The sequence below is a fragment of the Mirounga angustirostris genome, unplaced genomic scaffold (assembly GCF_029215605.1).
Source record: "Mirounga angustirostris isolate CCGP_5_RB_7025 unplaced genomic scaffold, mMirAng1.0.hap1 SCAF_3, whole genome shotgun sequence".
In the NCBI taxonomy this organism is placed as follows: Eukaryota; Metazoa; Chordata; class Mammalia; order Carnivora; family Phocidae; genus Mirounga; species Mirounga angustirostris.
Genome location: NW_026991711.1, coordinates 9,055,693 through 9,081,041, shown reverse-complemented (window position 1 = coordinate 9,081,041; position 25,349 = coordinate 9,055,693). Strand labels below are relative to the sequence as shown.

Here is a 25,349-nt window from a genome sequence, read left to right as displayed (position 1 = left end):
GGACTAGCGGAAATCTTGCCAGGTTTTACCACCTCTCACTCATTTATTCACTTTGCGGTCACCGCTTTCAGGGAACAGTTATAAACTAGATGCCCAATAGAGTGGCGTGCGGGGACACAACTAAGATTTTTTTAAAAGATTGTCACCGTATCCTCCGCACGTGCAGAGGGCAGGTATACAACGACGAAAGGAAGGTGTTGTCAATGATATCCGACAACCGGTCGCCGGGCACAGCCGTCCAGGGCGCTGTTCCCGCGCGCTCCAATGGGACGAGGGACGCCAGCCCCAGGGTAACCGGAGGCGCGTCGCGGGCCGCGCGCGGGAAGCTGTGATCTGAGTCCGGCGCCCGCTCTGCGGCGGCCGCAGCGACTCGACCCCGCCGCACAGGCCAGAGGTACCCCGGGCTGTGGGCTGGGCGGAGGTGGCGGCCCGCTTCTGTGCTCCCAGGGCGCGGGGCCCGCCAGCTGGCACCCGCGCGCCGCGAGCCCGGCCTGCTGTCGCCCGCGGCTCTGGGCGCCGCCTATGCTGCCTGGGTGGCCAGGGGCCACGGCCTCTCGGGAGCCCCGGGGCCGTCCGAGGGGAGGCCGCTGCATCCGTGCCCGTCCTCCCCCCGGGGAAAAGTGGGGCGAAGAGCTGGGCAGCAAGATGGGGGAGGTGTTAGGGGGACGAGGGACGAGTGCTCTCGGGAACAAAGCCTGATTTGGAGATGCCCGCGTGGATACCGATGGCTCCTGCCCGGCGCGGGTCTCCACGCCACGCAAGGCCGGGCCTGGCCCGGAGCGTGCGGTGCCCGTCCCTTCTTCCCCGTATGCCGGCTCTGCGGCCAGGCGGTCGCCGGGAGGGGTCACGGTCAGCTCCGGAATCGGACCCAGAGCCCCCTGCTCTCCCTCCCTCTTCCCTCTCTGGACCTTTGCCAGCTGCCCCGAAAACCCAGACGGGCCGGGGGGCTCCGCTGGCCAAAGCTGCCCTGGGTGGAGGCCCAGGCGAGGCTTTTATGTTTTCCTTTTTTTTTTGCAGTTGTCTTGAGTATTGATATCAACTGGTGCATTCAAAGCTCGAATCGGCTGCTACCCCTTGGCCCAGGGGCAGTAACTGCCCGCGTCCCACCGGCCCTGGAGCCTCGGGCGCCGGGAGCCTCCCCCGGCCCGGGGCTGGTTGGAGGCGGTCACTCCACCGGCCTCCGCCCGCTCCCTCTAGCGGCGAACTCTGGCTTCCGGCCGCGGAGGGAGGCAGACGGAGGGGTCCGCAGGCCTCGCTGCGGGCCCGGGGACTGGGGGACGCCCAGCCTGGGGGAGCGCTCGTGGGCCGGGAGGCCGCCGGAGAGGCGCAGGCAGAGAGCGCGGCCTCGCTCCTCCTTCGGTCGGCGCCGCCTCCGCACACATCGGCGCGGCGCGGCGGGGACCGCCTGCGAGACTGTCGCCTAGGTCCCGGCGGCTTCTGAGCCCGGCAGCGCCGCGAGCTTCGCAGAGTAGGGCGGTGGGAGCTCCGTTCGCCTGCCCCGGAGCCTGGGTGGGACGCTGCTGCGGCGCGCGGGAGGACCCGGCATCCTTGGTAGGCCGGCGGCCTCAGCCGGGGGAGGGGCTCGGGGCCGACCCGGCAGGGGGCCCGGAGCGTGTGGGGCTGACGCCCGGGAGTAGGACCGGGACCAGCCCGGGGGCGCGTATTTCACCATCAGGAAGTCACTTTCAGGCTCCTGCGTCTCCGTGGCCTTGCATACAGAATATAATAGATCGTAATAGTTGTCCTATGGGGGAGGCTTTGCTGAAGACCCTTCTGAAGATCGTCGTTCCCTAAGCAAACTTGATTATTTAAAAAATACGGATCGAAAATACAACGCGAAAAGAATGTAGCCTAGGCGATAAATATTGACCTTAAAAATGGAACGTTGATTTTACAGAACAGTTCGTTCTAGTGACTTTTAGAAATCGTTACTCTAGCGGTGCATTTTATAAAATTTTGTTCGGTTGCTTGTGCCGTGATCCTAAGAATACATCGTTAAATTGAGCCTTATGCAATCATTCCTTGTAAAATCTTAATGGAACATCACCTCTCTGGAAACTCAGATCTCACAGATGAGAACCAGGGAGGAGAAAAAGAGGCCTCTTGGCTAAAAGTCCAGCTCCTGATTCCTAAGGCCTCTCCTAGTAAATCCTCCTGGAATCTAGACTCCTAATCCGGAGCTTAAAATAATGCCCGGAATGATGTAGGCACTTAAACGTAACTCTTTGTTGATGAAACTTTCACCAATGCCCATCCCTAAGGATAACCCTGGCAAGCCTTGTGAGAGAAGGGTACTGAGTATGTACAGGGTGACAGAGCCTAGTTTGGGGAGCAAAGAAAGAATCCTCTGAAGTGACATTCAAGGATATGTGCAGTACAAATGGGAATTAACCGAATACAGGGAGGTCAATAGGAGGAGACCTCATCCAGAGAATGGAAAGTTGGAAGGAGGGAGGGGGAAGAGGAATGAGGTAGAGTTAAAGAAATAGATCATGGGGCCAGACAAGGAGTTGGCTTTTTTCTGAGAGCAGAAGGTTTTAGGAAGGGGAGTTATATGATCATATCTGTGTCCAAGCTTTATTTCCTAATACCTCTGCACAGGCCAGATTAGAAATGTCAACCCAGGAGGGGCTGGGGATGGTGCCAGTGCTAGGAGTGGGGATGGAATTGGGAATGGAACAAAAATAGAAACAAAAGGAGATACAAGATAGTACAAAACAGTGGGAGCTGCAGGCTATTTAGTGGAGGGACAAACTGCCCCCTCTGTATCTCAGTATTTCCTGAGGCTATAATTACAACATAATACAGTAATTGCTGTCTCTAATGATTCTGTTATCAGTAATAACTTGTGCTCAGTTCACTTGTAGGAAAGCCTGGGGACATGATAATGATAAGCACCCTTAGCACCCTTAGCCTCAAGGGCTCCCATTGACACAGGGAGAACAGACATGGATCTGACAGAGAATAAGGAAAGAAAATAAACTCCAGCAGTGTTTGGGTCATGGAATTTGGATAATTTTCCCTTTCTGTGTAATATCTTGGTACTTTGCAATATTTTTCTGTCATTTGTTTTACTTCTATGGTAAAAATCTAGAAATATCACACAGGTTTTCAAAGAGAAATTTCCATAAACAATGGTTCAAATGAGAAAGTGTTCAGACCACTGTTGGCTTTTATTGACAATCAATATAAAATATGTCCTTATGTTATGATCTTCACTTTTTTTTTTTTGGTAGAAGTACAACCAAAGAGATCATTCTTGCTTAGTGACCATTATTTTTTATTTATTTTTTTATTAATTTTATTTTATTATGTTAGTCACCATACATTACATCATTAGCCTTTGATGCAGTGTTCCATGATTCATTGTTTGTTTATAACACCTCGTGCTCCATGCAATACATGCCCTCCTTAATACCCATCACCGGGCTAACCCATCCCCCCACCCCCTTCCCCTCTAAAACCCTCAGTTTGTTTCTCAGAGTCCATAGTCTCTCATGGTTTGTCTTCCCCTCCAATTTCCCCCCTTCATTCTTCCCCTCCTGCTATCTTCTTCTTCTTCTTCTTTTTAAACATACAATGTATTATTTGTTTCAGGGGTACAGGTCTGTGATTCATCAGTCTTACACAATTCACAGGGCTCACCATAGCACATACCCTCCCCAATGTCCATCACCCAGCCACCTCATCCCTCCCACACCCCCCACTCCAGCAACCCTCAGTTTGTTTCCTGAGATTAAGAATTCCTCACATCAGTGAGATCATATGATATTTGTCTTTCTCTGATTGACTTATTTCGCTTAGCATAATACCCTCTAGTTCCCCAGTACCACAAATAATACCTACCTCTGCCCACCAAGCTGGCTTTTCGAGAAAGGCATGAGGGTAACAGATCAGTAGAAAATGCTCTGTGAGGTCATCTGCTAAGAATCAGAGAAACCAACTCCTCAGAAAAGCCCAGTTTGGTCTGTGTGACCTCAGGCACCGACCTTCTCTTTACATCTTCCTCCAACATGACCAGGACGCCAGGAGATGAGGAAGAAGGAGAAGGCATAAAAGCTTCCTGTCTAGAGATCTGCTCTAAGTGCTCCTAGGATTTCTTGAAAAAAGTTTCCAAAAGATACCGTTAGGGTTTCCATCTTTGGTGGTGAAGCTCCAGCCAAACTGACCTTTTTTTTTTTTTTTTTAAGATTTTATTTATTTAATTAGAGAGAGAGAATGAGAGAGAGAGAGCACATGAGAGGGGGGAGGGTCAGAGGGAGAAGCAGACTCCCTGCTGAGCAGGGAGCCCAATGCGGGACTCGATCCTGGGACTCAGTCCTGGGACTCCAGGATCATGACCTGAGCCGAAGGCAGTTCCTTAACCAACTGAACCACCCAGGCGCCCCCAAACTGACCTTCTTGCAAAGAACTATAAACTCTGCACCAATTACTAAAAAAACACCAAAAACTAAAACAAAACACTATCTGAAGATTTGAATAGAGGGAAAGCAGTCCTTAAAAATAAAGAAAATGGAATCTTTTCTAGTTATGTGGAGTCCTCCTTGTAATGAGCTCTGTTGCCTTAAATTACGTGAAGGACAGGCATTACCTTTATTGGTTTCTCCTCACAGACTTAGAGTGATCATTCTTCTGTTACTTCTTATTGCCTTAGAGGTTTTTGTCATTCAGTATTTGTATGATGGGTTTTATATAATCATTTTTCTGTAACCTATGAAAATTATTCTCATTTCTAATTTTTTAAATAAGTGAACGGGCAGAAATTTTAACTAGTAAACGTCAAAATGGTCACCCGGGGTGGGTTGTGTCTCTTGAGCGACATCGCTAGAGCCCTGTGAAGTGGGCATGCGCAGCCTGGCACTTGAATTGAGTATTCCTCTACCACCTGTAATGGTCTGACTTATCAAGGTCTTGCTTTCATATAAATCGTCAGCTTCCTCAAATGTGCTTGGTTGCTTTTTTTTTCTTTTAAGATTTTATTTATTTATTCATGAGAGACAGAGAGAGAGGCAGAGGGAGAAGCAGGCTCCCAAGGAGCAGGGAGCCCGATGCGGGGCTCGATCCCAGGACCCTGGGATCATGACCTGAGCCGAAGGCAGACGCTTAACCATCTGAGCCACCCAGGCGCCCTGCTTGGTTGCTTTTTGAACTGTTCTCTGTTTCTTCCCCAAAGGAATTGATGTAGACTTGAAAATCGGTTTTCCCTGAGACTGATCAGAAGTTAGTGACTACTAACTATAATTGATCGTGGTGATGAATGCACAGCTTTATTGAGATGAAATTCACACACCATACAGTTCCCCTGTTTAAAATGTCCAATGCAATAGCTTTGTATTCACAAAGTTGTGCGTTCATCACCTCAATCAATTATAGAATATTTTCATTACTCCAAAAAGAAACCCCATCATCCCCAACCTCCTCCTCCCTCCCAGCCCTAGGTAACCCACTAATCTAATTTCTCTCACTAGAGACTTGCCTATTTTACATTTCATATAAATGGAATCATACACTATTAGGCTCTTTCATGACGGGCTTCATTCATTTAGCATAATGCTTTCAAGGCTCATCCATGTTGTAGCATGGGTCAGAGCTTCATTTATTTTTATTGCCCCCAAAATATCCCACTGCATGGATATACTACATTTTATTTATTTTATTTATCCATTCATCAATTGATGGACCTTTGGGTTGTCTCTCCTTTTTGGCTATCATAAATAACGCTGCTATGAACATTTGTGTGGATGTATGTCTTCCTTCCTCTTAGACGTATACTTAAGAGTGAAATTGCTTGCTCATATGGTAACTCTAAATGTTTGAGGAGCTGTTTTCCAAAGTGACTGGACCATTTTGCATTTCCATCAGAAGGGTATGAGGGTTCCAGTTTCTCCACGTCCTCAACAATCCTTTTTATTATCTATATTTTTGATTAGAGCCATCCTGCTGGGTGTGACATAGTATCTTGTTGTGGTTTTGATTTGCATTTCCATGATGACTAATGATGCTGACATCTTTTCATGTGTTTATTGGCCGTTTCTACGCTGTCTTTGGAGAAGTGACTATTCAGATATTTTGCCCATTTTTTTATTGAGTTCTTTTTTGTTATTATAAAGCATTATTGTAAAATAATTTTTTAATAAGACACATGGCCAGCAATTGTGGCTGTAAGTGTATAGTAGTTGTAAAATAAATATTTATTGAATGAAGGCATGTGAAATACTTGATTCATTTTTTTAGTGCTTTTGTAGTGTCTAGTGGATTGTTGATGTTTCTTTCTCCTCCCTCTTTTCTTAGGAGCCCATCTTGCAGCTCTCAAGTTTCTGTAGAATGCTGTAAACAATTGTCACGGTTGGTTTTCAAGTCATAGAAAGAGTTGCAACTTCTCCTTCGTAACAGAACTTTCCTAGTTGCATTCAATGCCTAACATTGCAGAAGCAGAAAGGGCAAATGATTCTGGAAATGGTGAGCACAAATCTGAGAGAAAGTCTCCTGAAGAGAATCTACAAGGTGCTGTCCAGTCTTTCTGCACTCGTGCCTCGGGGGCACCCTTGGGTCCCAAAGGAGATGGTCATTACCCGTGGAGCTGTCCAGTGACCCACACTCGGGAGAAAATTTATGCCATCTGTTCAGACTATGCCTTTCTCAACCAGGCAACCTCAATCTATAAAACTCCAAATTCAACCCGCTCTTCTTGCCTCCCTGATAGTACCTCTTTATCTGCTGGAAAGAATCCATCAAGATACATTGGCATCCCAACGAGTACATCAGAAATCATCTACAATGAAGAAAATAGCTTGGAAAACTTATCCAATAGCCTGGGCAAGCTACCTCTCGCATGGGAAATCGATAAATCTGAATTTGATGGGGTGACCACAAATTTGAAACACAAATCAGGTAAGGAAGGAGGCTTAATTTCACATGTGAAAATAATCAGAAAACAATATATCTTGTTTAAGCTTGCCATTAAACACCGTTTCCTTTTATAATGCTGAACAAGGAACATTGCCGTGGTGTTGTCTGTCATTGTAGTTAAAATATAACTTTGGGCAGAGGACATTTAGTTCATTAATGGGTTACCACTGGAAACTTCACACACAACCTGGGCATTTTGAGAGCTTTGAAAAATCTAAGAATGCTGTAAAATACAGGTATTGCAGATAAGTATGTGGTAGCTTAGAAATGATTCATGAGGTCACTAGAATAACATACCACTATTTTGTAGTTTTGCAGAGACATGAATTCATCTTTCTCGATTAAATGCTTAGTTTTCTACCATATAACATTGTGGCTTTCTCTTGTTAAAATTTTATTTTATTTTATTTTATTTTATTTATTTATTTATTTTTTAAGATTTATTTATTTTGACAGAAAGAGACACAGCGAAAGAGGGAACACAAGCAGAGGGAGTGGGAGAGGGAGAAGCAGGCTTCCCGCAGATCAGGGAGCCCGATGCGGGGCTCGATCCCAGGACCCTGGGATCATGACCTGAGCCGAAGGCAGACGCTTAACGACTGAGCCACCCAGGCGCCCCCCTCTTGTTAAAATTTTAGAGCACCCAACAGGGTCTCCAGGTACCACTGAGTAGGTTGTGTCCTGCACAATTTAAGAGGGTGCTGTTCACCTAGAGTGCAATACACAGTTTTCGAAATTGCAGTGTGGTGGCCCTGTGACAGAAACTACAGCTTTTCATTTCTTTCTTTTGAACTCACAGTAATAAAGGATTTTTTTGTGGTAGGTACACTTATCCTTATTTTATAGGTAAAGAAATTGAGGCTCAGAGGGGATAGGTTGCTTGTGGAAAGTTGATAGCTAGTAAGAGGTAGAACTGGGATTATGTTCTAGGCTTCTTTGACCATTTTGTAAAACCTTACTTGTTCATCTGCCAAATCAACTTGTTTCGCAGAATATTATGTAAATTCGTAATTCTCGGTGTGTTGGGGGGTTTCACTTTGTGTCTATTTTTTATGGGTGATTGGCCTATAATTTTTTCATAATATCTTTTTCAGGTGTTGGCATTAGGGCTATGCAGGTCTCCTAAGACAAGTTGGGAAGTGATCTCTCCTGTTTTCTGAGGGGTATTAAAAATCTCTAGCAGTAGGGGTGCCTGGGTGGCTCAGTCGTTAAGCGTCTGCCTTTGGCTCAGGTCATGATCCCAGGGTCCTAGGATCGAGCCCCGCGTTGGGCTCCCTGCTCCACGGGAAGCCTGCTTCTCCCTCTCCCACTCCGCCTGCTTGTGTTCCCTCTCTCGTTGTGTCTCTCTCTGTCAAATAAATAAATAAAATCTTTAGAAAAAAAAAATCTCTTACGGTGATTATGGAGTTGTCTTGATTCCCTTTAATTCTGTCAAATTTTAGTTTGTCCGTTTTATCTAAGTTGTTGGTTTTGTTGGCATAAAGTTATTCCTAATAGTCCTCTTTATCCCTCTAATACCTACAGGGTCTTTAGTAATAATTCCTCTTTCATTTCTGATACTGGTCATGTATGTTCTCTCTTTTTTTTTCTGGCTAGGGCTTTATCAATTTTGTTCATCTTTTCAAATAATCAGCTTTTAGCTTTGTTAATTTTCTCGATCGTTTGTTTGCTATTCTGCTGATTTCTGCTTATTATTTTCTTCCTTCTACTTACTTTGGGTTTACTTTGTTCTTCAGCTTTTTGATTCAAGACTTTTCTCCTATAGCATTTAGTGCTTTAAATTGCTCTGTGAGTACTGTTTTAGCCACAGCCTGTTGACTGTTGATACACTTTATTTTTATTATCCTTTAATGTGAAGTATTTTCTAATTTCCCTTGTGATTTCTTCTTTGATATATGCATTACTCTTTAGAACTGTGCTGCTTAATTTCCAAATATTTTGAGGCTTTTGCTAAATGTTGATTTCAAATTTGATTCCATTGTCGACAGAGGACATATGATCTCCATCTTTTAGGATGGGTTGGGACTAGTTTTATGACCCAACATACTGTCCATGTTGGTGAATGTACCGTGTGCATTTGAAAAGAATGCCTGCCCATTGTGTAGTTGTTGGGCGTAGTGTTCTATAAATATTTATTGGGCCAAAGTGTTTGAGAGTGTTGTTCACATCTTCTGTGTTGCTACTTAATTTTTGTCTTGCTCTATCCATTGCTGAAAATGGGGTGTTAAAAATCAGCTGTGATTGTCATCTTTTCTGCATTTAATTCTGTTGATTTTTGCTTCTGTGCAATTTGAAACTTTATTATTAAGTGCACACACAATTATGATTTTTATTTCCTCTTGTTGCATTGACCTTTTTATCGTTATGAAACGTCCCTCATTATTCCTGGTAATATTTCTTATTCTGAAAGCGACTTAGATATTAATCTAGCTACTCCACCTTTCTTTTGACTGGTGTTTGCATGGTATATCCTTTTCCATCCATTTATTTTCAACTTGTATCTTTTTATATTTCAAGTCCATGTCTCCTACTCAACCATAAAAAACGATGAGATTTCGCCATTTGGCACAACATGGATGGACCTAGAGGGCATCATACTAAGTGAAATAAGTCAGACAGAGAAAATACTATATGATTTCACTTGTACATGGAATCTAAAACCCAAAACTAATGAATAAACAAACAAAAGGTAGAATCAGGCCTATAAATACAGGGAACAAATTGATGGTTGCCAGAGGGGAGGAGGGTGGAGGGGACAGGCAAAATGGGTGAAAGGGAGTGAAAGATACAGTTTCCAGTTATGGAATGAATACCTTATGGGAATAAAAGGTACAGCACAGGGAATATAGCCAGTGATTCTGTAATTGCATTATATAGTGACAGATGGTGGCTACTTTTGAGATGAGCATAATATCTAAAATTGTTGAATCACTGTGTTGTGTACCTGAAACTAATGTACCATTGTGTGTCAAATCCACTCAAAAAAGAAAAGACATGATTCATCTTCCTCTTGATAAAAATCTTATAACTGAAAGAAAGTAAAGTGCATCTCTTAAAGATTTTTTTTTTTATTATTATTCATTTGACAGAGAGAGAGCACAAGTAGGCAGAGGCAGGCAGAGGGAGAGGGAGAAGCAGGCTCCCCACCGAGTGGAGAGCCCGATGTGGGGCTCGATCCCAGGACCCTGGGATCATGACCTGAGCCAAAGGCAGATGCTTAACCAACTGAGCCACCCAGGCGCCCTAAAGTGCATCTCTTAAAGATAGCTTTTAAGTATAGTCAATGAATTACTTGTTTCAGGTATTGTTTCTTTTAGTTCTGGAATTTAGATTTTTAGAATAGTTTTTGTTTCCTATCTTGGATTTACTATCTTTTCTTTCATTACTGGAAGATTGTATCTATCTCATAAAGCGTAGTTATAATACCCACTTTAAAATCCTTATCTGGGGGCGCCTGGGTGGCTCAGTCGTTAAGCGTCTGCCTTCGGCTCAGGTCATGATCCCAGGGCCCTGGGATCGAGCCCCACATCGAGCCCCACATCGGGCTCCCTGCTCAGCGGGAAGCCTGCTTCTCCCTCTCCCGCTCCTCCTGCTTGTGTTCCCTCTCTCGCTTTCACTCTGTCAGATAAATAAATAAAAATCTTAAAAAAATAAAAAATAAAAAAAAAATCCTTATCTGCCAGTTTTAAGACCTGGGTCATCTCAGAGTTGGTCTTATCTTTTTTTTTTTTTTTCTTGAGACGGTATCACCTTTTTCAGTTTCCTTACATGTTCAATAATTTTGGATGGTATCCGAGGTATTGGAAATGTTGTGGTGATTTTGGATTCTGGTATATTCCTCCAAAGAGTGGATTTAAGTTTGTTCATTTGTTTGTTTGTTTTTAATTTTAGCAGCAATGAATTTGGTTTGACTAAAACTGTAGATTTTGTCTCTGGAGGACATTTCAAATCTCTGTCCAATTTTTTAAGCCTTAGCTGTGCTGTTTGGGATCTGCTTTATGCATGGTTCAGGGATTAGCCTAAGATTTGGGCCAAATGTATACACAAAATTTGAGTCTCCCCTTTTCTGGCTCTTTTATTTCTGGTCTCCCCACCTACCTTACTTTCCAGTGACGGTGATTGCCCAAAACTCTGTCCCATAGTTCCTCTAGTCAAAAGAATGGCAGATATTCTGCTTATATTTGCTATCCTCAGACCTTTCTCTTAAAGCCAGTGTGATGACTAGAGGTAGGTGTGTATGTATGTATGTTTCTTTGGTGTTGGGGCTAGGTGGGTGTGTTATTGGTAGGGTGAGGAATGGAAGAAGGAATATGACAATGACAAGGGAAGGTGGGCAAAGGTTCCTGGAGTTGATGAGATGGGGAGACAGAGTGTTGAGGTGTTGATATGTTATGTTCCCTTCTCAAACTTAGCTTCCACTTTGCCAGAGCTTCCCTCGAACTGCATGGAATTTTGTCTGTGGGACCAGCTCTCCTTGTGGCAATGTGAGGATTTCATGAAGGGTGCGCATTTGGAACCCACACTTACTTAGCCGAGGAGGCTCCTAGGAGTAAAGTAGAAGGGGACAGAGGGCAGGCTCAGGTAAGCCTTAGAGGAAATATGCGGGTCCAGACCACTCTGGAGGCTGCTGGGGTCGCAGATTACCACACTTCATTGGCCTCTAAGATTTTAAGTGGCTGGGAAAGCTATGAAGGGCATTAAGGCACTGTTGGGCAGTGAAGACATGGGAAAAAATGTTGGAAAGTTGTTTTTCCATCTTCTTACTCTCTAATATTTATTTTATTAGTGAAAAGAAACTTTCCAGAATGAGACTTAACTCATGTTTCCAGTGGTTGTTTAGCTCTGTAGAAATTTTGTGTTCTCCGTGAAGACTTAAAGAGAATAGCTAGAGGGAATGGGGAAAAACTTGTTTCTGGATATTATAGTGTTTGTCACTATGACATCTTACAAAAATCAGAGAAATCCGCTGTGTCACAAGAGTTTCTGAGTTCCAGCTCGTTTGGGTTTTATTGTAGAGCATCTTGAATGAATGAAACAAGCCCCTTTCCATGTCTGTTTCTAGGCGTATATCTATATAATCTATGTTTTATAATTATGCATAACTCATAAAAATAAAACATTAGCTTTTATTTGATTTTTATAGCAGATTTGATTATTTCATTGAAAATATAGTATGTGTGAAAATGATTAAATATTTGAGCATAGCTGTCTGAAATGTTAATGGTATTTTAGTGACATGAAACTTGAATGGTATTTATTAATATATATTTTAAAGTTTTTATTTAGATTCCAGTTAGTTAACAGACAGTGTTTTATTAGTTTCAGGTGTACAATATAGTAATTCAACACTTCCATGCATCACCCGGTGCTCACTACAAGTACGCTCTGTAATCCCCATCACCTAGCTCACCCATCCATTTTGGTCACCATCAGTTTGTTCTCTATGGTTAAGATTTTAAGTAAATAATTTTTGCCTGAGTAATCCATTAGCATTATTCAGAAATAAAAAGTGTAAAAATTAAACAGTGCAAAGTCTAATTTCATTTTTGTCTTTTTGTCTAGCTCCCAATTCCCCTCCTCCTTAGGTAACTACTATTATTTGCCTTATGTGTCTTTTGGAGAGATTGTGTGTATGTGCGCATGCATGTGCGTGTGTGTTCACGCATAAGCACATACACACACACACACACACACAGAAAGGAGACTTTGTTTTCCATTCTAGTTTCTGGTGCTAAAGTTGCATTTTAATAATATACATGTGAGTATCATTCTTAATTCATTTTGTGGTCTCTGCAAGGCCTGGAGATATTTTTAAATATCACTTCATTACATTATTGGATCTAGTGCTTTTACTTTCTTAACAGAGTTACATTAATGTGGTTTTATTGTTTTGTAGAAAGGATTCATTTTTGGAAAGTGGCCTAGTTAAATAGTTTACTGTTGGTAATTTGATTTTCTAAACCAAAAATTTTGTGATTGCACCTTTTACTAGCTAAGCAACCAGATCAGGAATTGGAATATAAGAATCTAATAGGAACTAACACTCGTGGTTGCTTAAACTTGTTTTTGTTCTCTCTCTTTAAGCCAGGGGAGTATTCTTGAAGATACATGTATTTCTTCAATATGTTCGCAAGTATTTTGAGAACTAGTGGCATTGCTTTTTAATTTTGTTACATAATTAATTGTATTGCCATGGTAGTTTATTTCATCTGGAGCATTTTGCTTATTTTGTATTCTTGTCTTCTAGGCAATGTAAAGAAACAAATTTCCAAGAAAAAAACTTCAGATAAAAAAGGAAGACATCAAAGGGAGTGGCCTCAGTATTCTCCTCTTGAAGATATTAAGCAGCGGAAAGTATTAGATCTCAGAAGATGGTAATCTCTAAAAATTGACTTTTTTCCTTAACCACACAATACCACTGTCATACTTAATAAAATTAACAATATTTCCATAGTATCTGATTCCCAGGCTAAAGTTAGATTTCCCGGATTTTTCTGAAGTAACTTCACGCTTGGTTGTTCATAGTGGGACCCAACCATGAGCCATACCTTGTGTTTGCTTGTTGTGGCCTATATGTCCCTCCTAATCTAGAATAGTCTCTACCTCACTTCTCTCACGGTTTTTGTTTCATTTTGTTTTTAATTCTAGGAGATTGACTTCTTAAAGAGACTTGGCCAGATATCTTGTAGAGTGTCCTACCTTCTGGATTTGTCTAATTTTTTTCCCTTGATGGTTGTCTAAATTATTTCTGTAACCTCAGTATTTCCTGAAAGCTGGAAATTAGACATAAAGACTTGGTTTAGATTCTGGTTGAACATTTTAGGCAAGAATACTGCCTAAGTGTGATCCTGTGTCCTCCGTATTGCATCACATCAGGAGGTACATAGTATCTGGTCACCCAGGATTAGATTCTAAGAGTGATCACTGGGTTTCAGTGGTGACAGCCTAGCCCACATTACCAAGGTTCTTTGTTCCCCTCTGCAGCCGTCATGTAATCAGTGGGGTGGCAGTGGCATCAGGCTAATATCCTGTCCCCATCAACTTTTCACCTAATGGTTTTAGCCAAACCCCATTGACAATTGTTGCCTGAATCCTTGTTGCAAAATGGTGATATTTCAAATTTCTGTCATTTCTTCTCCTTTTATTAGCTGATATTCTTCTAATAATAAGAACTTTCACTCATCAGCTGGGGCTATTTGGTTACCTTAGAATACAGTTCCTATTCTAAAGAAAAAAATGTTTAATTAACGATAGCTTTTAAATATTACTAGTCTATGATTTGAGGTTTTAAAAATTATTTGTATGAGGTTTAAAAATGCTAGATATTATCAGTTATTTATTTATTTATTTAAAGATTTTATTTATTTGAGAGAGAGACAGAATGAGAGACAGAGAGCATGAGAGGGAGGAGGGTCAGAGGGAGAAGCAGACTCCTTGCCAAGCAGGGAGCCCGATGCGGGACTCGATCCCGGGACTCCAGGATCATGACCTGAGCCGAAGGCAGTCGCTTAACTAACTGAGCCACCCAGGCGCCCGATATTATCAGTTATTTAATAAATATTAGACTCTTTACTGTGGGTTGAGAATAGAGATGCACAAAACATGGCCCTTGTTTTCTCAAGGTTTAAAATGTAGGTGAGAAATGGGAACTAAGCAGAAAAAATATAAAATATCTCAGGCAATCTGTCAGATGATGAGTATGAATAAACTACCATTAGCAGAGGAGGTAATGAGGAGCTTGGTCGTAAGAGAGGCTTCACTGAAGAGCTAGGTCTTAAGAGAGGAAATCTGAGGGGATGGAGGGTCCAAAGGTCTTTGAATGGATGGTAGGAAAGTGTCTTGCTTGTTGGTAATGAAGATTAGACAAGCTTGTTTGGAGTGAAGCTCAGAGAAGCCTAGAAACTTGCCCAACATCACATGGTGAATAAGTAGATCTTTATTGAAACTGAAGAGAGCCAGACTCCAAAGTTCATATTCTTTCTTTGTAACACCTGTCATGATCTATATCTTGGACACCAGGCTAAGGATTTAGTTTTTTTCTTATGATGTAGAGAGAAACCACTGATGATTTCTTTTCTCTCTCTCTTTTTTTTTTTTTTAAAAGATTTTATTTATTTATTTGACAGAGAGAGAAACGGCCAGAGAGGAAACACAAGCAGGGGGAGTGGGAGAGGGAGAAGCAGGCTTCCTGCTGAGCAGGAAGCCCGATGTGGGACTCCATCCCAGGACCCTGGGATCATGACCTGAGCTGAAGGCAGGTCTTCAGGCACCCAGGCACCCCATTGATGATTTCTTAACAAAAGAGCATTTTACAAAGATAAACTGGTAGTAATAAGTATGTAGAGTGTGTTGGAGAAAGACACTATAATCCAAAACAGTAATGTTAGTTTCTTTGGAGAAAGACCTTGCCCATTTTTGCTTCTAATCCCTTAGGTTTAAGATATGTTTTAAAAACAAATTTGGATAATTGTGTTTTAATAGTACAACATGTAAAGCCATAAAGGCTTGGATGAAGAGGATAGATGGGAGAAATAACCTGAGGGGAAAAATTACCAGGATGACAAGCTCATTTCCCACTGAGAATATTACAAGATTAGGGTTGCAGTGGAAACACCCATAGGAAATAGTAGAAAGTCAATTAAAGTTGTAGGCCAGTCACGAGCAAGACCAGTAAAACAAGTTTGGATGGATGAAGAAATAGGGAAAATCTTAAGGGTGCCTAGGATTGATCCTAAGGCTTTGTGAAGAAGTGTTCAAGATGGAAGGGAGAGATTTAAATATGACAGAATAAGTCTTTTTAGTCCATTCCTTCTCTCTGTTGGAGAGGTAGACCTTCCTCTGCCCTTCAAGGTTCTTCTAGCTGGACTTAGAATCAAATTGACATGAGACAGATTAACAGGAGAAAATCAAATTTAATAATGTATGTATAGGGAATCCACACAGGCATGGAAATTCCAAAGACAATGAGGTAACATGAAGCTTAGTGAGCTAAGGAGAGGGGTAGGAGTCTGAGGATACAAAGGGGAGGAAGGCCATTAGCAGGAAGGTGAAAGGAGATGTTTTGAAAAACAAAGTTTGCCCTATTATGCAGATCAGTTTCTTAGGTAAAGGGGAGTCTCTGTCAAGAACTCTCTTCCTCTTAAAAAGCAGGCAGTTGGAGGGGGCGAGTAGAGAGCTTTTTCTGAATCTGCTGGGTTTGGGTTGCTTTTAACTCAAAATAATGTTCGTGCCAAAGCTGTCCATCTTGGGGTGACCTGCCCTTGGCACCTACACCTCAAACCCATGGAAACAATAGCAAAATTTAAAAAAAAAAAAAAAGGGGGAAAAACTCTATCTTCCCTGAAACAAAGAAATAGCAACATCCCCAAGCCATAGGTTTTAATTCAAGTTTATCAAATCCTGTGCACTCTGGACCAACAGAGAGAGGACACTAAGGGCTACACAGACTATGGTGGGCCTCAAACAGCGCAGGTTTCCCTAATGTTCGTGTGGCAGTCCTAAAACCATCTGGTGACCCTCTGGTTAGATCCAGGGGTGTGGAGCAGCTGCATCAGTGGAGAAACATTGGAGTTCTTGGTGGAGATCCAGTTCAGGGCTACAGAAATGCAGGTAGGGGCTGTGGAAGGAGACCTCCCGCTGATCTGATTGCCACTCGATTATCTTACCCCTTCATTTCCAGCCAAGGACAGTGCCTCTAGTGAATTGCTGGGAAAGTTGGTGATGGCAAGAATGAAACACAGGCCTCACATTTCCTGATTTCAAAACATTACAGAGCCACATAATCAAAACAGTGTGGTCCTGGCATTAAGACAGATTTGTAGACAAAGCGGTCAGAATAGAAAGCCCAGAAATAAACACTCATGTAAATAGGCAAACAATCTTCAGTATGGGTGCCAAGACCACAGAACAGAGGAAGGACAGTGTCTTCAGCAAATGGTGCTGGGAAAAGTGGCTATCCTCCTGCAAAAGCATGAACTTGACCCTTACTTTTCACCATACACAAAAATGAACTCAAAATAGATTAAAGACATAAATATAAAGATCTAAAACTATGAAGCTCCTAGAAGAGAACATAGGGGGAAATTTCATGACATTGGATTTGACAACGACATCTGAGATATAACACCAAAAACACAGGTAATAAAAGTAAAAATAGACAAATGGAATTATGCCAAGCCTTAAAACTTCTGTGCATCAAAGGAAACAATCAACACAATGAAAAGGCATCCTCCAGAATGGGAGAAAATATTTGCAGATCATATATCTGATAAGGGATTAATATCCAGAATCTGTAAAAACTCCTACAATTCAGCAACAACAAAAAATATCAAAGAACCTGATTAAAAAATGGGCAAAGGACTTGAATTGACATTTCTCCGAAGAATATGCAAATGGCCAACAAGCATACAAAAAGATGTTCAACATCATTAATCATCAGAGAAATGCAAATCAAAATTGCAGTGTGATATTACCTCACACCCATTAGGATGGCCACTATCAAAAATGCAGAAAATAATAATTATTGGCAAGGATGTGGAGAAATTGGAACTTTTATGCACTGTTGGTAGGAATATAAAATTATAAAATGGTACAGCACCTATGGAAAAGTATGGCAGTTTCTCAAAAAATTAAGAATAGTATGTATGTTATGGGCCGAATGTTTGTGTCTCCCCTCAATTCATATATTGAAATCCTAACCCCCCCAAGGTGATGGAATTAGGAGGTGGGGCCTTTGGGAGGTAATTAGGTCATGAGGGTGGAGCCCCCGTGAATGGGATTAGTGCCTTATAAGAAGAGACAGAAGGAGGGAGCTTGCTTCCTCCTCTCTATCTCTGCTCCATGATGTGAGGATATAAGGAGAGGGTGGTCATATGCTAAACAGGAGGCAGCTTCTCACCAGACATTGGATTTGCTGGCATCTCGATCTTGGACTTCTCAGCCTCCAGAACTGTGAGAAATAAATGTTGTCGAAGCTACCAGGTCCATTGCAATTTGTTATAGCTGCCTGAGCTAAGGCACCATATGGTCCAGTAATCCCAATTCTGGGTATATATCCAAAAGAATTGAAAGCAGGATCGTGAAGAGATATTTGCATACTACGTTCATTGCAGCATTATTCACAATAGCTGAGAGGGGGAAGCAGCCCAAGTGTTCATTGATAAAGGAATAAAGAAAATGTGCTATGTACCTAGAATGGAATATTATTCTGCCTTAAAATAGAAGGAATTCTGACGCATGCTACAACATAGATGAACTTTGAGGAAGGACATTATGCTTGATGAAATAAGCTGACACAAAAAGACCAATAATATGTGATTCACTTGATACTTAAGAGTGGTCAAAGTCATAGAGACAGAACATAGAATGGTGGTTGCCAGTGACGAAAAGATAAATACTGTAGATTCCATTTATATGATGTGTAAAGTAGTCAAACTCATAAAAATAGAAAGTAGAGTGGTGGTTGTCAGAGGCTGAGGGGAGGGGGGAAAAGGGTGTTGTCCAGTGGGTGTAGAGTTTCAGTCTTGCAAGATGAAAAAGTTCTAGAGATCTCTTTCACAACAATATGAATATAGCTAACATTACTCAACTGTACCCTTAAAAATGGTTAAGATGGTAAATTTTATGTTGTGTTTCTACCAAAATTATAAAAAAAAAAATGGGGGCAGATTTGACAGTGGAGAGTCGAAGATAGCAGACAACTCTTCAGTGATAATCGGCTCTATTCAAGGATGAGTAAAATCATAGAGGAAGCAACTTGATACATGTATATAAAAGTTGCAAATAAGCAAAAACAGGGACAACTGCAGGAGGTATATACATCTTTGGGAGAGTTAGTCTAGGAGGTAAAGTAATTCAGAATAAGCCCTCCTTATCAAAAAAGTTGTAATTTACACATTTCTCAAAATGAAGTCAAAGAAGAGATTGTATGACAACAGAAGGAAATAATTGACAGGCCCTTGGAAAGAAGTGGAGAAAATAAAAAGTCATTGTAGAGGTGAAAACCACATTTGAAGCAAGGAAAAAAAAAACCCAACCCAATGAAAAACATAATCAAGTCAATGGTGAGCCAGTGTGCGGCAATTGCACAAAACTCACATGGAAAATAGCAAAGACATAAAAATGATGAAAGAACAGATAAATATTGGGGCTCCTGGCTGGCTCAGTTGGTGGAGTGTGTGACCCTTGATCCTGAGGTTTTGAGTTTGAGTTTATTTAAAAATAAGATCTTAAAAAAAAAAAAAAAGAACAGATAAATACGGATAACAGACAGAGCCTCCAAATAGTACTAACTGGTATTCTTGAGGAAGAGATGAGAGCAAATAGAAAAAAAAAAAAATTTGAAGACACAACTGGAAGGAATATTCCCCCAATGAGGAAAGGCTAGAGTCTGCAGATTTGAAAGGGTAAATTGTGTCCCAGGAAAGGAAAGTCAGTACAGATTGATGAGCACCAAGGCATGTTCTAGCGGAGTTACTGAAATTCAAGCATAAGGAGTCCTGGGCGCCCAGGTGCAAAAACAGTTATACAAAGGGAAATTATCCCTTTGGTCTTGGTCTTCACCATGGCAGCACTGGCTGCCAGGCTACAGGGGAGTCATGTTTCTCAGGAGAGAAAAAGTCACCCAGATGTCACATTCACATTGTCATTCAAGTGTGGAAGCAACAGACTCCAAATCATGTGAGAATTCAGTGCCAACAAAACCCATGAGCTCTTAGCCTTTCAACAAGGAATGTAAACCACCCAAGATATTGGGGGTAAAGAAAGGAAAGGAAAGCAGTAGGAAACAAGTCATGTTGACCGCTAAGTCCATTTATAGGAAATTTAGTCGCAGAACAGAATGTTGGTGGAGTTATGAATCCCTGAGCTTAGGGAAGTTAGCTTCTGAGTTTGAAATGAGAGCTCTATAATGCCAACACTCTCAGGCCAGGATCATTTCTGTGGGTAGGAGTTCGTTTTTAAACAGCCTTGCAAATACATCTAAACAAAATCATTCTTAATGTGTTCTTTGGTTTTTTCTTTTGTGGATGTAAACCAGTTTGTAGTCTTTCCTGGAGGATGATTAGTGTGTGAGCTTCCTAGGGCTACCATAACAAAGTGCCATAAACCGGGTGGCTTAAAACAACAGAAACCGTCTCATAGTTCTGGAGGTTGGAAGTCTGAAGTCAAGGTGTTGGCAAGGCCACATTCCCTTTGAAAGCCGTGGGATAGAATTTTTTGCTTCATTCTAACTCCCAGTGCTTTGTTGGCAGCCCTTGGCATTCCTAGGCTTGCTGCTTCGACGCTTCTGCCTCCATCTGTGTTTCCCCCCACCATGTGTCTGGGTCTTCGTCTGGCAGGCATTCTCCTCTCTGTGTGTCCTTCTTCTCTTTTTATAAGGACACTGGTCATCTTGGATTAAGGGCCCACCCCTACTCCAGTGTGACCTCCTCTTAACGCAATTCCATCTGCAAAGACCCTGTTTCCAAGTAAGGTTGTATTCATAGGCACCTGTGGTTAGGACTTCAACTCTTTTTAGGGAGGTGTAGTTCAGTCCATAACAATTCGTGTATTATGTGGCTACATAATAACCATATAGTTAAGCGACCATAAGCATCTTTTGTATCTTCGTCTTAAAGGTTCTAGTTCAGCCTGTTGATTTGTAGAGGCGCCATTATGCATATTATATGGACATATACGAATATACATACATGTATCTGTAATTTCTCTTTTTGTAATTAATTTTAAGGTAAGACTAAAACTGTGTTTAGTGCTAAGTCTTATTTCTCCTTTTTGTTTTGGCCACTGTGAGCACCTTCATTAGAAAGCAGTTGGGAGGTGCACCTGGCTGGCTTAGTCCATAGAGTGTGTGTCTCTTCATCTTGGGGTTGTGAGTTTGAGCCCCGCATTTGGTGTAGAGATTCCTTAAAAAAAAAAAAATCTAAAAAAAAAAAAGAAAGCAGTTGGGAAAAGGTAATTTGAAAGCCAATACTATTTCTTTTTTTCTGATTGAATAGTCTGCTTCTTTTCTCCTCTGTTCACATTAGCTGCAGTCACTTCTCTTGACACGTGACAATTTGGAAAATTGTCTTGATTACTCAGTGCAATGAAATTGTGCCATGGAAGGATTTTGTGTTACACTTTAAAATTCTCTGGGACAATGGAACCATTGCTTCTCACCCAAGGGTTTTTAGTTGGACATAGTCGCTGATAAATTGTTTTTTAGTCTGAGTTGAAGAATCTGAAAAACTGATACATGGGGACAGTGCTTTGTTTCGTTTCTCCAGTATTTTTGAAGTTGCAAATAATCATGTATGCAGCTCAGTTAGGAGCTTACACTGAAATTTTAGTAGTTGGTGCCTACATTTATATATTATTATTTCTTTTCCATTGATTTAGATAACATCTGTGGTTAGTTAAACTTAGCTAACTTTATTAAACTGGATGGTTTATTGTTGTTACGCATTTACAATATACTTAATAAATATAAAAATATTTTGAGTAAAGATTTTACACTGGCTTTTATGAGTAAAGTTTTCATTATGCTAACACATTTAGTTGCCATGAATATTATATTTCTGTATCCACATTTTGTATTCATTCAAGTGAAAAAAACAGTCTTTTGTTTTCTTAGGTACTGCATAAGCCGACCACAATATAAGACTTCTTGTGGTATCTCCTCATTAATTTCGTGTTGGAATTTTTTATATAGCACAATGGGAGCTGGAAAGTAAGTATTTATTAATTTATTGGTATCCCTAAATTCCAAATTCAGAAGTTTTTTAGTAAAAAGCAATACACTTTTTCTGTAATTGAAGAGTTTTAAGAATAAGTTTTTCATACATCAAGAAAAAAATTGCTGCATTTTGTTATAAGCCTTTAGCTAAAAATAATAAGCATGTATTATTTGTGACAAAATAACTATTAAGAATATAGTTGACCCTTGAAAAACACAGGGGTTAGGGCAGTCTCAAATCCACATATAACTTTTGACTCCCCCAAAACTTAATGACTCATGGCCTACTGTTGACCACAAGCCTTACCAATAACATAAACAGTAGATGAATACATACCTTGTGTGTTGTATGTATTATATACTGTATTCTTACAATAAAGTAAGCTAGAGAAAAAACGTTAAGAGTGTCATAAGGAAGAGAATGCATTTAAAGTACTGCATTGTATTTATAAAAAAAAATTATCTGTGTATAAGTGGACCTGTGTGGTTTAAACCCATGTTGTTCAAGGGTCAACTGTATTACTAAAATTGTTTGCAAATCAGACGGACATATGAACATTGAGGCAGGTTATATTTGCATATGATTGGAATGGTAAAATGAAAGGTAATGTTTCTTTTGTAGTCTTCCACCTATTACCCAAGAAGAAGCTTTACGTATTTTGGGCTTTCAACCCCCATTTGAAGATATTAGGTTCGGTCCTTTCACTGGAAATACAACACTTATGAGGTATGAAGTCCTCGCTTACAGACAATACTTTATTTCTAGTTCTGCGAAATAACAGTGCTGTAGATGTGTGTTGATAGTAAAACCATGTTTCCAGCTGCTGGGCCCCAGCCTTTGGTAGATACACCAAACTTGGGTGCTGCCTGAATTTTGCTGGAATGGGAATAGTGCTGTCTGTGTTATGGAACTGTTGCTATGAGCAAACTTTCTTGTCATTTTCAGATGGTTTAGACAAATTAATGACCACTTCCACGTCAAAGGATGCTCATATGTTCTATATAAGCCTCACGGGAAGAACAAAACAGCTGGAGAAACTGGTGAGTAAGCATATAGAAGATTTTTACACCCACACGCCTTAGGATCTGTCTCAAAGATTGGCTGATTTGGTTCATGGGACATTATGCAAATCTTAAACACAGTCTATTATTTTTACATGTCTTTATCCAAGGGGGAAATCTTAATAGAAATCTGTAAGGTACTTCTCATAACATGGGTGAATATTTTTAGCTCTTCTCATCTTTGCATGTAGAACTTTTAGAATTTTAAAGTATGTCCTAAACACTACTTTAATGCATTGCTTGTATTGTTTGGGCCTATGGTGTGTGTGTGTGTGTGTGTGTGTGTGTGTGCTGGTAAAACTCTTTCAGGAAGCAACATGGAATTTGCAGTTCCTCTTCCTAAAAAGGAATGCCAGGATTTTAGAATATCTGATGGTAGGTCTGCATAGTAACATCTAACAACAGGACAATGGTCTTTGAAAGTGACAGAGTTCTATTACAGAATAGTCTTGGCTGTAACAGAGAGTAATGGAATTGATCTTCAGGACTGTTTTCGTTATATGCTTGTTATATTTGACAATTTCTATCTTTCACATTTCATCATAGCCTTTGACTTTACTGATTAGAAAATTATAATATAGTTAAGGAAAAAAATTATTTGACACTTGTTAAAATGGTAATGGAGGCCTTATTCAAGACTATTGTAGTGGATTATTATAATGGGAGCAGAGATGGGATTCAACCCTGAGTACAACAAAGACTACTGGGATTTATAGCCAATTAGCAAAGTGAGTGGATGGGAGGTTACTATAAGGGGGCATGAAGGGGGGGTTAGGGCGATCCTTGCTAACTGGTCTGAGAGGATTCTTTTTTTTTTTTTTTTTAAAGATTTTATTTATTTATTTGACAGAGAGAGACACAGCGAGAGAGGGAACACAAGCAGGGGGAGTGGGAGAGGGAGAAGCAGGCTTCCCGCCGAGCAGGGAGCCCGATGCGGGGCTCGATCCCAGGACCCTGGGATCACGACCTGAGCCGAAGGCAGACACTTAACGACTGAGCCACCCAGGCGCCCCTGGTCTGAGAGGATTCTTATGGTAGGCAGGCCAATGGCAGGCTACAGGCTTAGACATCAAGAGTGGGGCATGAGGAAACTGATCAGGTATTAAGGGTGACAGAGTCTCCTTAAACTGGCTTAGCAGGATTCTTGCTAAAACTGGACTAACCAAGGATGGACACAGAAGCCTGAGGTGGAGGCCTAGTAGAGAAGAGGGCTCTGAGGAACTTAACCAGTCTGGTTAAAGAGGGTACATGGTTTACCAAGGTGAAGGACTGAACAGAGAGTAGGATATAGCCTGTTGACCTGTAGCAGGAATATCAAGTTGGTTATGAGTCAGGCACACTTGGGAGTTGACAGGTGTTGGTTTCTATACATGCTGGTTCTGTGACCTTGAACAAGGCATTTAGGACCACTTACTGAGTCCAGTGTAGACCTTTGTCTTTCCGTATTTGTACCAATCCCATAGGGTCACTGTGAAGATAAAAAGAGACATATTTGTTATATGCCTCGCCCCTTGTCTGACACAGAGTAAGGACTCAGTAAATGTTAGCTTTTATTCTTACTCCCTGAATTCTGTGCATTTGCAGAGAGCCTATCCCTGTGGAAAAAAACAGCTTTAAATGAATGGTGTGTGTGTGTGTTTTTTTTTTTTTCTTTTTTGTTCCTGGTGAGACTCAACACACTTCCTCAGGAATTGGTCAGACAGTTAAAAACTAACAAAGGGGGCGCCTGGGTGGCTCAGTTGGTTAAGCGACTACCTTCGGCTCAGGTCATGATCCTGGAGTCCCGGGATCGAGTCCCGCATCGGGCTCCCTGCTTGGCAGGGAGTCTGCTTCTCCCTCTGACCCTCCTCCCTCTCATGTTCTCTCTATCTCATTCTCTCTCTCAAATAAATAAATAAAATCTTAAAAAAAAAAAAAAACTAACAAAGGATATACTTTCCAGGTTGTTAATTTTCTCTTCCACTGTGTTTAGTTTGCTTTTTTTTTTTTTTAAAGAAAATTGTCCACTGAATTTCAGTTTTAAAAAAAAATTCAGTCATGTTTTTCATTCCAAAAATACCTAGTTCTTTTTCAAATCTTAAAATTTTTTTTTAAACTTGAGGTATGGTTGGCACATAACATGACATTAGTTTCAGATACGTAACATAATAATGATTTGCTGTTGTTTACATTGCAAAATGACCACAATGGGTGTAGCTCACACCTGTCACCACATGTAGTTACAGATTTTTTTTCTTGTGATGAGGACTGTCAAGCTTTACTTACTTTACAACTTTCAACTATAAAATACAGCATTATTAGCCATAGTCTCCATGTTGTACATTATATCCCCATATCTGGCTTATTTTATAACTGGAAGTTTGTGCCTTTAACCACCTTCACACATTTCACCTTCCCTATTTTATTTTATTTTATTTTTTAATCTTTTTTTAAAAAGATTTAATTTATTTATTTGACAGAGAGAGAGAGACAGAGAGAGGGAACACAAGCAGGGGGAGTGGGGGAGGGAGAATCAGGCTGTCCGCTGAGCAGGAAGCCCGATGCGGGGCTCGATCCCAGGACCCTGGGATCGTGACATGGGCCATCCAGACGCTTAATGACTGAGCCACCCAGGCGCCCCTCCCCATTTTATTTTTTAAAGTCTCTTGTTTCTTATAATTTCAAG

The 25,349-nt window shown here is 41.2% G+C and overlaps 1 protein-coding gene across 4 annotated transcripts in view; it reads left to right on the top strand.

Annotated features, from left to right (window-relative positions):
- The first annotated feature begins 6 nt into the window (after positions 1–6).
- Positions 7–25,349, top strand: part of BIVM (basic, immunoglobulin-like variable motif containing) — an 80,666-nt gene continuing 55,323 nt past the window's right edge. Inside the window, exons 1-6 of one of the 4 annotated variants that reach the window (XM_045869686.3) lie at positions 7–394; positions 6,292–6,891; positions 13,157–13,283; positions 21,521–21,616; positions 22,245–22,349; positions 22,569–22,663. In XM_045869686.3, coding sequence (XP_045725642.1) covers positions 6,414–6,891; positions 13,157–13,283; positions 21,521–21,616; positions 22,245–22,349; positions 22,569–22,663 — 901 coding nt within the window. In that variant the 5' untranslated portion in view covers positions 7–394; positions 6,292–6,413. Of the gene's footprint in view, positions 395–1,210; positions 1,552–6,291; positions 6,892–11,321; positions 11,491–13,156; positions 13,284–21,520; positions 21,617–22,244; positions 22,350–22,568; positions 22,664–25,349 lie in introns of those variants that run through there. The other 3 variants (XM_045869685.2, XM_064585910.1, XM_064585911.1) reach the window with 3 other exon arrangements.